This window comes from Rhinolophus sinicus, chromosome 2, assembly GCF_057876585.1.
Source record: "Rhinolophus sinicus isolate RSI-liver-muscle chromosome 2, RSI-T2T, whole genome shotgun sequence".
In the NCBI taxonomy this organism is placed as follows: Eukaryota; Metazoa; Chordata; class Mammalia; order Chiroptera; family Rhinolophidae; genus Rhinolophus; species Rhinolophus sinicus.
In genome coordinates this window covers 159,366,281-159,383,252 of record NC_142502.1, presented here as the reverse complement: position 1 = coordinate 159,383,252, position 16,972 = coordinate 159,366,281, and the positions used below count along the sequence as shown (strand labels likewise).

General features: G+C 34.4%; 1 protein-coding gene across 2 annotated transcripts in view; it reads right to left on the bottom strand.

The window, feature by feature from the left end:
• The window catches only part of SRBD1 (S1 RNA binding domain 1), a 177,264-nt gene that overhangs the window by 135,628 nt on the left and 24,664 nt on the right, over positions 1 to 16,972 (bottom strand). For both annotated transcript variants that reach the window (XM_019748647.3, XM_019748648.3), the window contains exons 6-10: positions 14,249 to 14,366; positions 13,054 to 13,192; positions 8,695 to 8,791; positions 7,271 to 7,406; positions 3,155 to 3,258 (exon numbers count right to left, since the gene is read on the bottom strand). In XM_019748647.3, the coding sequence (XP_019604206.3) occupies positions 3,155 to 3,258; positions 7,271 to 7,406; positions 8,695 to 8,791; positions 13,054 to 13,192; positions 14,249 to 14,366 (594 nt within the window). The remainder of the gene's footprint in view (positions 1 to 3,154; positions 3,259 to 7,270; positions 7,407 to 8,694; positions 8,792 to 13,053; positions 13,193 to 14,248; positions 14,367 to 16,972) is intronic.

Genomic DNA, 16,972 nt, shown 5'->3' with positions numbered 1-16,972 from the left:
GTGTGAAAGAGAATGATAAATTCAAGTAACTACAAGTAGATTAGTACCTAGAGCATAAAAGGGCAGAATTTGGGGGAGAAGGGGTGGTTTGGGTAGATGAACTAGAAAATATGGCAGTGACCATGCTATGGAGCTTGGTCAGTTAGGAAAGAGAACATAGTCCCGGATAATGGGACAATATGCTAGGAAGATAGTCTTGTGACGCAAGAAGACCCTAATGGAATGATTTTTTTTTTTAATGTATGTATTTGATATCTACTGGGGTCATTCCCTTTAAGATCAAACAAAGCGTTCCCCATTACTTGTAGGAAAAAAACAGAAATCCTAAATACTACCTATCCAGTCTCTCTGGAAGTCCCAATAGTCTTCCCTTAACCTCAAGATGCTTTGGTGTGACTGCTCTGCGCCTTCTCCCTGCTCCCCTCCCTGGAACAGAGTGCTGGGAATCTATTTAATACTTGAGGATGCCTCAATTATACCCATTCCCAGTTGACCTCTTTCCTATTGCTACCACCTAGTCCAAGCCACCATCACCTCTTGCCCCCACATCTACTCTTGGTTCCTCCCAAATAGTTCCCTATACTGCAGTCACAGTGATCTTCTTAAAATACAAACTGATCACGACACTCCTCTGTTCCAACCCTTTACTGGCTTTCCATCAATCTTAAGATAACGAACAAAATCCTTAGCATGCCTCAGAAAGCTAGGCATAACCTGGCCCAAGCCTACATTTCAATCATCATTTCTTGTTGCGTCCTCTTCCTTTCCTCCTGTCTCTGACCTACACAGGCACCCAGCTCAGACTGCGTTAAGGTTCCCCATTACAAACCCTTAGGACACACTGCCCTTCTCCTTTAACCTCAGCAACTCCCAACCATTTGCTCAGTGTCTTCTTCATTAAACTCCATTGTCACCAAGGACAGCCAGTAGATTTATCTGGTTTACAGGTGGGTCCCCAACATCAAGCACATAACCTGAATGGATTATTACATGGGAGGGATGGAAGGTGAGAAAAGCAGGGACAAAGTGAGTTAAAAACGAATAATAAGATTCGAACAAGCATCTTCAGTTGTCCAAATGTGTTTAAAGAAAAAAAAATTTCTTGAGAACGGTCCTTTAGTTTACAAAGAAGTATTTTAACTACCTTTTGTTTCAGTTATTTTGTTCCCATAGAAGCATTTCTTCAATTATCTACATGAACAGAAACTTCTGGAACATGACTGAAAATTATATCACTATACCCATAATGATATAAAGTATTATAGTATAGAATAAACATTACCAATTATCCAACTGAGTAAAACTGAATAAAATAAAATAGAGAGGAGCCAAGGAAAACCAACTAAATCACTGCAAGGAAAACCATTCCTTCACATTTACTTAGTATAAAGACAATAGATTAAGAGCATAACTAATGCTTATCTACCTATTAAGACAGACTCTGATACTGAGAATTGTATTAATAGGAAAATAAGCTAGAAGTTGTCCCCAATTTACTGTGATCTATTCATAAAAAATATTACTAAAAAGAAATTAGCACAATAATCTCACCACTTTGTAATTATAGGTATCATTGAAGGCTATACAATTACATGGAATATAATTTAATGCTCTCGAATCCGTCAGAAAAGTATTATTCACCATTTTATGGATAATGATATTGAGAAAGAAATTAAATAACACGCTCATAGTCACAAGGGTAGAATATAATATAACGAATTCAAACTCAGACACATCCACTTTTTAGGATTTTATTCTTTCTATGAAACTATGTTAAGTTTCATACCTAATTTTTTAAGTCTAGGATTTCTTTTAGGTACTTATTTCCTTTTTATTTTTAATGGAATTTATTCATTTATAAAGGAAATAAGCATTCATTTAAAAGATGACAACTACATAAAAGAGCGTATGATAGAAAATTAAAATCTCACACCAGAGCTAAGGAATAGACCTTTTATATCTTCTCAAATACTTTCCTATACATACATAGACGTATTTTTGCCATTAATGAAATCTATTATAAATTGTCTTTTTAACCTGATATGACATGTTTGTATCTCAACTTTAACTCTATCTCAACTTTTTCAAAGTGGCTATGCAGAATTCCATTGTATTGATATAACATAATTGGCTTAAGCAATTTACCTACTGATGAACATTTAGATGGTGGCTTTACTTGATGGGTCCTTGGTTTATTATTTCATCATTCAGCAAGTTGACCCTTTATGGAACTGGCTTTTGGCAAACTAGCTTCCAATAAATTGACACAAGAACTATTTTGGATGAGAGAGCTAATTCCCAAAATACACAGAACTTGTTCTTCTCAAAGATCAATTCACCCAACTCTTCAAGAAGCATTCCCAGCAATCTCTCTAACCTAAGATCACACAAAATTGGCCAGTGATGAGCATAACAAAATCTACATCTCCTAAATGCTAGGCAAGGCACTTTACCTCTTCGCATCAATTTTCTCGCCTGTCAAATGGCAGCTATAAATTTGCTCTTACCAACCAAGTAGAGTATTGTGAGGATCAAAAATATTCTGAAAAGTTATAACTAAACGTTAAAAGTGCCATACAAATATGTGGTGCTATTTTAAAAGGTTCCCTTACTAAATGATAAAGGATAATAAAACGTTACATAAGTTTGGAAAATTCTCTGAAATATCTAATAAATTTAATGTTTGTTTCAATCATCTTTAATGTACAAAAAGTTTTAGGTGAAATACACAGAATACGTTTAGAGATTTCAATTGTAATATACAATAAATTAAATTTTTGTTTCAATTATCTTTAATAAAACATTTCAGATATGCTATATATAGTATGCATTTGTTAATTCATTTTTTCACAAGAGAAAATCTGCTCTTTATACGAGATACAAATTGTATGTAAAAGTATTAAAGTGAAAGTCCCTTTCACCAGAGATAACCACAATTAATACTTCCTCTGTATCCTCCGAGTTATTTCCTATTGAAACATATACAACATATATACTTATTTTTTAAAAATGTAAAGAAGATACTATATCCATGGTCTGTCACTGTTAATTTTTTTTACATAATGGACATCTTTCCATATTAGTACAAGTAGATCTAAGTATGATATTTTAGAAAGAAAAAAAAAGGAAATTCTATGAAATTCTATAAACAGACCTGTTTTGGATGCACCATCTACAGAACTGATCTTTAACTCTATCAGGAATGTTGACCTTGACTGTGAGTATCTTCAAATTTTCTCCGCGGTTAATTGCCAGAACCTGAGTGCAAACATATATGGCAAAGATTGATAATCAACAATATATACAAATGATCAATTTAACCAGTCAACATTTCTAAAACAATACCGTGGTTATCCGACCTAGAGCTGTATCAGTTTTTTATTCATTTATTTACCAAGAGTGTATTTAAAAATAATCATTTCTTTATACTTTTTTCAGGTTTTAAAAAAAATAAAATACAAGGACAAAGCCTATGTCATTCACCAGAAGAGACTCTGGTGATTTAAAATCTCATTTCAGTCTCTATTAATTGAAAATTTATGATCATCTGGAAATAGAAGAATATAATTTTTATTTGTGAAAATAAGTTGCTAAGATAAATACAAATATACAAAAATCCCTAAGTGAAATACTTAATAACTACTAATTTTTACCATTTTTTGTCAGGACCATCTAAGTACTTTAAATATGTTATCTCATTTAATCTTCAAAGCCACTAATGATATATGTATTGTCATTTTTATTTTATATAATTTTCTAAGACTAACTTGTCTCAAATCACAAAGCTAACAAGTAGTTAAGGAGGAATTTAAACTAAGATCAGCCTGCCCAAGCTCTTAATATATTAAGAGAGTAACTGTTACGAAATATATTAAAAACACTCCTTAAAGAAGAGCAAACCTAAATTAAGCAGAAAGAAGGAAATAATAAAAATAGAGGAGAAATGAACAATATACAGAATAGAAAAACAATAGAAAATATTAACAAAACCAAAAGTTGATTCTTTGAAAATATCAACAAAATTGACAAACTTTTCACTAAACTGACCAAGAGAAAAAGAAGAAACATTACAGTTAACAAAATCAGAAATGAAAGAAGGGCCACTACTGCGGATGCTACAAAATAAAAAGGATCATAAAAGAATACTATGAACTATGCCAAATTAGATCATTTAGATAAAATGGACAAATTTTTAAAAAGACGCAAACTGCCAAAACAGAATCAAACAGAAGTGGAATATCTGAAACAATCTATAACAAGAGATTGAATTTGTAATTCAAAAATTTCCCACAAGGAAATGTCCAAGACAAGATGGCTTCACTGCTGAATTCTACAAAACATTTAAAAAATTAGTACCAATTCTTCACAAACTCTTCCAAAAACTACAACAGAAGAAAAAACTTCCCAACTCTTTCTACCTACCCTGATACCAAAACCAGACAAGAACATCACAAGAAAAAAACACAGACCACTATGTCTTATGAATACAGAAATAAAGGTCCTCAATAAAATATGAGTAAACCAAATCCAGAAACATATAAAAAGGATTATATACCAGGATCAAGAGGGATTACTCCAGGATTGCAAGGTTGGTTTAACATTGTTAAAAAAATCAATTAATGTAATACATCGTACCAGTGGAATAAAATCAAAATTACATGATCATCTCAATAGATGCAGGAAGAGTGTTTGACAAAATTTGGAAGTCATTCATAATAAAAACACTCGACAAACTAGGAACAGAAGGCAACTTTGTCAACATGATAAAAGGCACATACAAAAATCCCACAGACAACATATTTAATAGTGAAAGACTGGATACTTTCCATCTAAGATCACAAGGGCGTCTCCTCTTGCCACTTCTATTTAACACTGTACTAGAGGTTCTAGCCAGGGAAATTAGGCAAAAATTTAAAAAGAAAAGAAATAGTAGGCATCCAGATTGAAAGAAAAAAGCAAAACTCTACTTTCAGAAAGTATGATTTTCATATATAAAAAATCCTAAGAAAACCACTAAAAACTGTTAGAATTAATAAAGAGTTCAGGAGGATTTCAGGATAATCCATTTCTACCCACTAGCAATAAACATTTTGAAAATAAAAATTCTTTAAAAATTCTACTTCCCATACACCACAAGGAATAAAATACTCATGAGTAATTTTAACAAAATAAGTGCAAAACTTATACTCTGAAAACTACAAAACATTGTTTAAAGAAATTAAAGAAGACCTAAATAAATGGAAAAATATCCCATGTACATGGGTCAGAAGGTTTAATATTGATACCGTGTTTCCCCGAAGATAAGACCTAGCTGGACAATCAGCTCTAATGTGTCTTTTGGAGCAAAAATTAAGTAAGACCTTATATGGAATTATATTATCTTATATCATATTATATCCAGTCTTACAGTAAAATAAGACTGGGTCTTATATTAATTTTTGCTCCAAAAGACTCATTAGAGCTGACTGTCCGGCTAGGTCTTATTTTCGGGGAAACACAGTACCAAGGGGAGCAATATGGACCTTATTCTCAAAAATTTGTAAACTGGTACAGCCACTATGGAAAACAGTACGGAGGTTCCTCAAAAAGTTAAGAACAGAATTACCATACGACCCAGCAATCCCTATTCTGGGTATCTACCAAAAAAATTTGAAAACATTTATCCATAAAGATATATGTACCCTTATGTTCACTGCAGCATTATTCATGATGGCCAAGACATGGAAACAATGGAAGTGTCTTTCAATAGATGACTGGATCAAGAAGATGTGGTACATAAATATAATGGAATATTACTCAGCCATAAAAGATAAAATACTGCCATTTGCGACACCATGGATGGATCTTGAGATTATGCTAAGTGAAATTAAGTCAGATAGAAAAAGGTGAGAACCATATGACTTCACTCATATGTGGGATATAAAACTGAAAGCAACAAACAAACAAGAAAAACAAACAAGCAAAACATCATAGATACAGACAAGTTTAGTGATTACCAGAGGGTAAGGGGGGAGGATAAGGTGGAAGAGGGTAAAAGGGGTCAAATATATGGTGATGAAAAGAGAACTGACTGTGGGTGGTGAACACACAATGCAAGACATGGATGATGAAGTACAGAATAATACACTTGAAATATATAATTTTAGTAACCAATGTCACCCCAATAAATTTAACTGAAAAAATCTGGGGAAAAAAAAGAGGAAGAGGAAAAATAAAAATTGTGATTGTGTGTTTCAATCTGTATGTTGGGTCCCTGAGGAATTGGCTCAAAGGTTTGCCTTTGTTTTGCCTGTGGTGGAGCTTCCTGGGTGGAATTTGTTAAAAGTGTTTAAAGGCAAATGTATAAGCTGCAGTCTCAAGGGGTAAGGAATAACAGGTGGTGACAAGGAATTATAGTGAGGGCAACTAACAGACCAAAATATCCTGGGAAGGAAGAGGCTGGGAAATGAGGTGCTTGAGGCCAAAGGGGCTTTTAAAAGTTCCTACATATATGAGGGAATCTAAGAGGCCACATGCCTGCTTAAGACTACACACATGCTCTGAAAACACCTGAGAAGAACTTAAACTTTCACCTCTAACTGACCTTTGGGCTCCATGCAAAGAGGAAGTGATGGCTAAGGCAGAGTTGTGAACAGCCTTGCTAAGCACTGAAGTGCCCCAACAGAGCCAATCTGGGAGAGCTGTTTTTTGTTTTAGTTCCAGGCATTTAAGGAAACATCTGACAAATAATTAGGTGTCCACTAAGCTAAAGAAACAAAGACTTCAGTGGCCACACACAACAAAGAACGATACAAAAATAGTTTAGAACTCACTGAACAGCAAAAACTCACAACAGGAATGACAACAAACACTGGAGAGGGAAAGAAATCTGATTTTCAGTGCTGTCAACTTTTAACATTCAAAATGTCTACTTTTCAACAAAAAATTGTAGGGTATTCAAAGAAACAAAAAAAGTATGACCCATTTGCAGGAAAAATAAATGAATAGGAACTGTCACTGGGGAAACAAATATCGGCCTTATGAGACAGATTTTAAATTTAAAGGAAATCATAAACAGAGACCTAAAAGAAACCAAGAGAACAGTATCTCAACAAACACAGATATCAAAAAAAAAGTTGGAAATTATAAAAAGGAACCAAACAGAAATTTGGAGCTGAAAAGTAGAATGACGTGTATATACATATATGTAATTCCTTAGTAACATAGCAGGCCAATCCAAAGACGTATCATATTACTACCATCAGCATGCACAAGCAGTTTCCTTATTTACCTGATGATGTTGAATGCTACTTATGTTGCATGAAAAATTCTGGTAGAGTATAAACTTATCAACATCTTTCTCATTTGCTTTTTTAAAGGACGTTTTTGTCAGAGATGATTGGATACAAATATGTGCATTTTGGCACCTGTTCAAATACACAAATATTTAAAAAAACAAGTAATTAATACGTGTAGAAAGAAACACGGTATACGAAATAAAGTTAGCAAAAAAGTGAAGTCATTACCAAATGAGCTATTTTTATATGATGCCCAACTATAAAAATGTTATTGACCCATTAAAAGAGGACTGCCTATTTATACTAGCATAGGTCCTACAGATCTATTTATGTGTCAACCCAATCCTCCCATAAAATACCTAAATGAATTCAAATACCATCAACAGTTATACAAGAGACCAAAACTATCTACGAGGAATCTGACCAAAAGCTATGGTCTAAATATCATCCTTTTCTAACCACTGACTCAGTCAGAACCAATTAAAAACTAAAAAGAAGAGAAAAAAGAAAATGTCAGAAAAGCTTCCAATGACAATGCATAAAACTGGACCAAATTTCAGCAGTATAATTACTTATAAAAAACACATTTTTAAAACCTAGGCACTTCTCCTACTTCAACTCTTTCTTGCTAGGGCCACTGAGAAAACAGAAAAGTTCTCTCCCTTTTATTAACAAAAAAACCCTGACAAGCTTTAGCAGTCAACTGATTCATATCCACCTTTCCTCTTGTCTGCACAGGTCACACAGCTAGAATGTAGAGAGAGAGGAAGAGCAGAGTTCTGGCAAAATCCTGTCTTCCCTTCTGATATACAGCCAAAAAAGAAGGACAGAGACTATAATAATGAAGATTTAAATTAATACCTTATTTTAATGAGGCATAAAATCCATATACCCAAGTAGAGTCTAGATCAAACAGTTTTAATCTCTGATAAACTGGGATGTGATACCATGGATAAACTGTTCTCCACCAGTTAAAATTCATTCTCAGGTCAGTACTTTTATCCATACCTGATATTAAACATTCTCAAGTTAGCCTAATCACTGGTAAACATCAGAAATGAGATATGATAAAATTAAGTACACATATCATGTTTAAAGAGCAATGCCACCCACTCTAATCTCCCTGTAGCATATGCTGTGTAATGCAGTGGTTTTTAAACTGTGTCCTCAGAACCCTCCACGGAGGTGCTTCAGTATAAGGAAGATGAGCAGGTAGAGGTCCAGGCTCCTGCCCAGAATTAAAGCAACTTTGCTTTTATGTTTTATATATTAGGGTTCTGTTGTTTGAACAGAGTTCTGCTACTTTAAAAAAAAGTCTGAAAATAAAGTCTTTAATAAACACCGATCTTAGCACTAACCATCTGGCCCTTTACAGCATGAGTCCACAATGCAGAAAACTTTAAGAAGAGTTACTCACGATTTCCGAACGAAGTCAAGTGTGTCTCTGTCTTTAGCAATCATGTCTGCTAAAATATGCTGCACTCCTGTTTCAACGTCCTTGAGTGTTGAAAGCCCTTTAGGTAAAAGGGGAAACAAAAGTAAGAACTACAGAGCGGTTTTTAAGTTTATAATTAAATCACAATAAGTTTATTCTAGTCAAAATAAAACCTTAAATTGACAAACTTAAGACAGCAAAGTATCACAGCAGTGACTAGCTTCCCTCACCAACAAAAACAAGTCTTTGAAAGCAATCATCCGGGACCTTCACATGCCATGGAGCCTACATGGTGAAAACAATGCAGCTCTGGAGCCAGCTGCCTGGTCTCGTCCTGGTTCCACCACTTACTCCATGTGTGACTCTAGGCAAGTTACTTGACCTCTCGGTGCCTCAGTCTCCTATAAAAGAAGACTAATAGTACCTACTTCACGAAGTATTTACAAAGATGAAGCATGCTATGGGAGATAGACATTCATTGAATCAGATCCCAAGGTATACTATTTCAGTCCAGTTACAAAAATTCTTTATAAGTAATTTCATTAATATTCCTATTTTAGTTTATGAGGCATGTATTCACATTTTCAATGACCTACTTGAATTTAACAAATCTCATAAGCACAAAAGAAGAGCCATTATGTGGCTGTTCATCCTCATAGTTGAATTGTCTATTAATGGTATATTAAGTTCTTCCAAGTGCTTTTGATTTGCTAATTTACAGCAGTGAGTCTGGTATATTATGGCCCCTATGATATCAACTTATATAATTCAGAGAGATCATTTGCATTGCTTTCTTTCATTTCTTTTGTTTTTATTGTTCTATTTCCATTAAAGCTTTTTTTTCTTCAGTGCATTAAAGCTTGAATTACACAAGGGTAGCACTGAGTATCATAATATGCTTTTCTGAGAGTATAGTTTTAATGAGTAATGGTACAAAAGACAAAGAGAACTAAAAGACAGAATTATGGAGTAATTAATACAGAGAAAATGCCTTGCTGGGTTTTGTTATGATAACTAATCTTAACTACTGAAGTAATTACATTTATTTTAAAGAAATTTAAAGAAAGAAATTTGGCCACTGAGATTAATAGGAATTCTGTTTACATTTTAAGAGAATTTCCCTATGAGGGAATTTTCAATTTACCTTTGAGAGGTGAAAGACTGTACATGTACAGGACTTAGAAAAGCTACGGCACATAGTAAGCAGTCAATCAATATCTACTTTCATGTTAGCTATCTCCCTAGGTCAGTCTTCATTTAAGAAAAAACTTTCACTATCCTGGAGTTCCAAAGCATCTCACAGCATTATTACACAAGTTTAATGAGAACACCATGGTGGTAAATCAGTAGTAAAGATGGAACCTACATTGAGAACCATTAATAAGACAGAACAGAAAAAGAAAATTATAGATTTTACTATTATAACAAAGGCCTCTGAAAAGCCCCCATCATTTGGGGGGAATGCAGTTCGTAAACCCTATGTAATTAAAATTATTCTAGATCTCTAGAGCAATGTTTTGTAAAGTACAGTCTAAGGACCCGAAAATAAATTCACACTAGGTACTTGTTAAAATACAAACTCCTAGACTGTGGGATTTTATTGTTTTAGAGTATTGCAGATAATTGTGATACTTATTCATTAAAGTTTAAAAACTATTGCTACAGAGTTACCCTGAACCACCTCTAGAGCAGTGGTTCTCACTGGGAGATAGAAATTATCAGTCATTCAGGAAGCTTGCTCAAATAATATACCCCTTCTCAATCCAACTAAGGAGAGAAAGGACTGGAAAAGAGTCTTGTGTGTTTTGATGGGAGAAGGGAGCACCTTCTCCCATCAAAGAGAACTGATCTTTGGGGTTTACTACAGCCAAGGATAATAAGAGTTCCAAAAGCTGAACAACTCAGTGAAATCAGGAGAAAATAAGGTCCACAGAACCAGAAAATCATATTCCTTCCCTTTTAGTGAAAGCTTTCCAGCTGTAGATTCTCCAAACCTCCACAACTGTAACAAAAAACGAAGGGCCAACATTTCTTTTCACTTTATCTGCACTAAGGCCACATCTTCTTATATTCAACAGTGCTGAACAATCAGCTACTCTCTTTGTATACAATATAGGGGAATTCTGGATCTTCTATGATGTAATCCATTTGTGGCATAATATACTTTTTTTATTAAGACCAAATTCTTGTTGGCCAGGGGCAAGTTAGAAAGAAAGATGTGTCTTCTATTGAGGAAAATAAAACACTGAAATATCTGGATTCATAAATATTTCTTTGAGGAATGATGGGAATGATGAAAATACTTCTTTAGGAAAACAGTAATACAGAGGTGTCCAAACTTTTTTCAACGTTTTTCACCAAGGGCCATATGCGGTAAAATATACAAACAGCTGGCCACTCACTCGAGGTAAAGTACGTATTGCCTCACCTGGTTTATTTAAGTAACTAAATATATTTTTGGAATTTGCTGCGGGCCAATAAAAAATGGATTGCAGGCCACAGTTGGCCCGTGGGCCACAGTTTGGACACCCCTGCAGTAATAGAATTGAGGGTAATCATGATTATATGTGCAGCATAAAGAATGAGGGGGTAGAAAAAGGGAAACACATTCCAAGCAAACTTTAAAAAGCAGTATTTAGCTTGTTTGGAATTAATTACAATTCTTCTACATTTGTGATCAGAGTGAAAGAGAGGAAATAAAGCAAACAGAAAGTCCTGATGTGGTGTTAGTACTCCTGTAACCGCTGGGTCCTGACCTATCCCTGACCTATCCCCATAACCAGAAGTCTCACCAAGTATCCATTATTACGTAGTCCAGAAGTATCACCGTATATGACAATCAAAACCTACCCTGTAGGAACTCCATATGAGTGAGAACTAAGGAAAACTTTGTATGAAAGGAGTAAGAAGTGGAAGGAAAGGAAATCAACCTTAAGAGAAAAATTAAAATAAACGATAAACCTTTATGCATCCAACATTCTGAAAGCTCCAAAATTCAATTTTAACAAAACATACCATGACTGAGCACTGATAGTTCCCCCTGTGGCCAACCTTAATGCATGGCTATAGTCTTAGCTATCATTAAAACACTAAATGGTGCAACCATTTGAAAATCTAACTAAAAATAAACATTAAAAAAATTAAACAAACTTGAATTTTACTCATTTCAATCCATCTCCATATTCAAATAATACTAATCTGCCTTTTCATTATTGCTCTTTTCAAAACATGTATTAAGATGTATTTGTATATGAACAGATAGATGTATGTATTTTTACAGACACACACACTCAACGTTTTTAGTTGCAAATTCACATTTGCTGAATTATTTAAGACAAAAACAGGTTACGGTATGCACAGTTTAGCACAGACTGTGGGTTTTGTTATCAGATACTGCCCCCTACAGACACTTATGTCTCCCAGCATGAGAATCAAAAGGCCAAAACAACTAGAATGAGTAGGAATGAGCATCAGTCTCCCCATTGAATCATATCAGAGCACTCCTGAAAAAAGCCAATCTATTCCAAAGCTCTCACTCTAAGGCCCTCATTTTGATAATAAAACCAATGCATCTTGACATGTATCAGATATCACTTTGCTTGGGTTTTTGTTAGAAACAGCTCTGTCTTCCTTCCTTCCTCTCTTTGTCGTATACACGCACACTCACAAAAGTTAGGAAGATACACTTCAGAAAAAGACAAACACTTGATTCCTGCAGAGAAGACGTGTGAGACTAGAGCTTCATTTTGTACTTCCTGTATGTCAGAACTGTTGAAATTCTTTCTAAAGATGGATATGACTTTTATAATTAAATAAAATTTTAGAAATAGGATAAAAGTTTTGAAAGACAATACAGTAGAAACTTTATAATCTTAAGATGTGAAGGGATTTCTTTAAAAAGAAAAAAAAGCAATTATCTTAAAAATGAAGATTAATAAATTGAAAATATTAATAAATTAACTATAATAAAACTAAGCCCTTCTATTTACCTAGAGACAGCATAAAGAAAGTGAAAATAGAAGTTACAAACTGAAAGAGAAGATTTGCAACCCATATAACTGAAAAAGAATATCTTAATGTTTATAAATTAATACGAAAAAGAGAAACAACATAATAGGAAAATGGGCAAAAGTCTAGAACAGGTACTTCATCAAGAGGAAACTGAATGGCTAAGCAGGAGGTCTATCAGGATTTATTTTATAAAAATTATTCATTCTTTATACGCTGTATTTTTTATAGTCATTACTTACTGAAACAAAATTTTTAACATAAGCTTTCAAATTAAAAAAAAAAAAAAGAAGAAGAAGACACAAGGCTAATTTCTTTAAGTAAAACCGTTACCTTTGGCATTGGGTTGAATGTAGGACAGCAGATTGAGCGCCCCTGGATTCTCGAGCAGTGTCCTGGCTGCTCCTTCTAATCCCAACTGCCTTGCTCTCTGGGCTTTGGTGCCTTTGCTCCCAGTTTTATAAGGAGTTGACTAGAAAAAAGTCAGAAAACATACCACATCATTCAGCTTTAAAAAGCAAAAGTTAAATTAGGATACAAAATTGGAGGACACAGTGAGAATGCTAAAGACTTCCTTATGTCAACCCTTTCATCTTCCTTCAGAGATGAATTAATGGACTAGATTGGACTAGATAATATTAATACTAGGTGTATGAAGATGTTTGATCCTTGCATGATTCTTTACATTTTTAATATACGCTTAAAATTAGTTTTTGTTTGGATTCACCCATCTTAAAAACTCAGTGCCTGGAATGCAAGAACTATAAGGTCCTGTCCTCAACTCCAGCAAGTTCCTCTAACAGCTGTCAACACACAACGCTTCGACTTCTTAGTCCATTCACTCCTCAACCTGCCCCCATCTGTCTTCTCTCCACACACCTTACTGAAAGTAGTATCACAGAGATCCACAATGATCCCGATTACCAAAATACAATTTTCAATCCATATCTAGCCAAATCTTTCTGCAACATTTAATTATTTAACTGTTGATCATTACCTCCTAAAAGTCTTTTCCCTAGTCTTCCATGCTATCATCATCGCCTGAGTCTTCTCATACTTCTCTATTCTTTCCACTTCGCATTCTTAGGCTCTCCCTTCCTCCACTCATGCTTCAAAAGTCGGTATCCCTCAATGGTCTACCTTGACCTGCTACCCCCACCAACTCTCCTTGCGTGAAACCTTCCATTCTCATGATTTCAAATACCAATTACATGGTGACGACACTCACATGTAGGTCTATGGCTCAGGATCCTCCCTCAGGCTTCCCACTTCTATAACCTACTCTCCTTTTCCCGTATTTGACTGGAGTTCCTTGAAGACAAGGACTATGAATTATCCATCTTTGTAAACCCAAGAGCCTAGCACAGATGAGCATCTAACAGATACTGACTAAATAAAGAATATTTTGTTGAATTAAATAACGATGACTAATGACTTTAGCTTTTTATTTCCAGGTCTTCTTTAACTATAAATAGACCCAAATCATAATATACTCAAGTTTACATTAATAGATAAAAGGGCTCCTTACCACATGTTCTAGTTCTTCAAAAGTTTTACAGTTCAGCAATGCTTTTAACAAGCATTCAGTCATCTTCCCCTCCTTCTTAATTTTCTGGATTGTACTATGAACCTTCTTTGCCACAGTCCTGAAAATAAAAGCTTTTGTAATATACAGGACCTATATGTCAAAACTTTCTCTTTGAAGATATCTCAAACTTACAGAAAAGTTGCAGGTAAAGGAAAGAGAACTTCTTTTCCCCTCTGAACCATTTGACAATAAGTTCCATAACCTAATATGCATTGTCTAGAAACAAGAATCTTCTACATAACAATATAACCATCAAAACCAGGTAGTTAATGCTGACATGCTACTATCATGTAATCCTCAGACCTCAGTATTTATGTTCCATCAATTTTTTCCAATAATGTCCTTCATAATGAGTTAGTTCAGTTAAGAATCATGGGTTATATGTAATTGCCATGTTTCAGTCTCTCCTTCATTTCAAAGCCTTATTTAGAATGCTCCATGCCAGTTATTTTGTAGAATGTCCTAGTTTGGATTTCTCTAATGTTCCCTCCCAATTTGACTCAGATAATGTATCTTCGGCAAAAATATCATAGAAATGATGCTGTGTTCTTCTCACCGCATCTTATGTGACAAATAGGTGTTACAGTAATATACATTTGCCCCGGTACTTATTAACTTTGATCATTTGATTAAGGTCATATTTGTTGGTTTCTCCATAATCTAGGTATTCTTTATTCCCTTTGTAATTAAGTATTTTGTGGCAAGTACTTTGATTATTCCATTCCTCATTAAATTTTCAATTTATTCACTGATTTATTTATATCACTATGGGCTCACAGTTTCTGTTTTGTTTTGTTTTTAGTCATTATGATTCATTACTATCATTTAACACTTAAATTGTTCTGTTTGGCCAGAAGTAACCCCTTTAAGCTAGTTCTGTGTCCTTTTGACATGTCTCCATTATCTCTAAGCACTTACTTATTCTCTGGCACAAAATATTCCAAACTCATCTTTTACTTTCACTACCCCAGCCCTGGAATCAGGAGAATGGTACTTAGACACCAACTTATGGGTGCTCACTGCTATTGGGCATCACTGCTCAGGATAAGCACACCTAGCACCCATAATTTATTTCTAAATACCGTTCTCCACTAAACAGAACCAGGATTTCATAGAGAAAAGCTGATTCTAGGAATCAATATACAGGGATAAATGCACAGGTAGGGGCAGGGGCAAGGCACAGTTGCTCTACCATTTTATAATGATTTTTTACTGTGAATATGCAATCCTATTGTTTATTTAATGCCCCTTGTCTTATTTCATTACCTGTTCCTGTTTATAGGATCTGCCTAAAAACAGTATTGCTAAAATGATGGGCAAAAGTAAGAGAGATGTTAATATAAATTATTAAAAATGATTGATGAAAAGAAAACTAAATCTACTTATTAAAAAAAAACAACTAAACTAAAAGCAGAAAACTGTAAATTAAAGAGGAAGAACACTCAGTCCTTAGATTACAACCGTATGTCTGTCACAGTCCTGGTAGCCCAAGACTGTTCTCAAGGGTTGAAGCCTACCAGGGTCATTTTGACAAAAGACCAATGTCTCACTGGCCTGAATATAAGAGAAGAGGTATCTAGAGAAAATACAAGAAACTTTTATTACTACCCATAAATATACTCTTTAATTCACTTTTTGAACAGTGACTCTCAGTAAGAAATGTATTTTACTTTGTAACCCTGTATGCATATATATGTGTATATACATATTATATATGTGTATATATATATAATTGAAGTAATTTCATGAAACAACATTTACCTTTAGCACATAAACTGCACTTATACTTTCTATTCTGTTTCATATTTCCTAAATGGTAATGACCTACTAAACTGGTTTTACTACTCATTTATGGGTAGCGATGAACAGGTCGAAAGCCAATGCTTTAAACATAAAAAATGCCAAGCTCAAAAAAAATAGAGATCTTATCTCATTGCCAAAAAAAATCTGCATGATATAAAAGTCTTCTAAGCCCCGGTCAATGGCCCCAGTTACTTCAAGGAACCTTCCTCTACTAATATAAGAATGGGACTCTCTTGCAGTAAAAGTGTTTTTTATAGAAAAAGAAAATAATAATAATCATGACATAAAGTTTCTTTATATCCCCTATACATACAACCAAATGTTGTTAGGATACCTTAAATTTTTAAAATAAGCTATTCTTGTTTGTTTGTGACACTTCTCCAATTTCAGATCCTAAAAGCCTCAGATTTTGTTCATTACCTTGCCTTCAACCAAACAGAATGCTTACTTAAGAAAATGTAAATTGCTGACCTTCCAGTTATAGCCTGTAGGTGGTTTTGTTTGGCTCAGACGTTTTTTACATTAAAAACCCAGATTACCAAGATTCTTTTCAGAAACAGGAAGATCTGGCAAACCGGGCAGACAACACTGTATGTCAGTAATCTGGGGTGATGGTAGAGGCTGCCCCTCTTAGACTTGTGATCTCCGGTTTGTATCCCTTGCTGCTTGATTTTATTAGCCTGGTCCTGAAGATGTGAGTCTGAGACCACTTAATTAGCTAGTCATTTACATTTCTGGGTTGGCTAACTGATTTGGCCTCTCAATGAAGTATAACTCTCCATATATTACCATTTTAATCCTCCTGGCATTAAAAGTACTTCAACAAAAGAGGTGGAAAAGTTAGTGAGCTGCAAGTTCCCC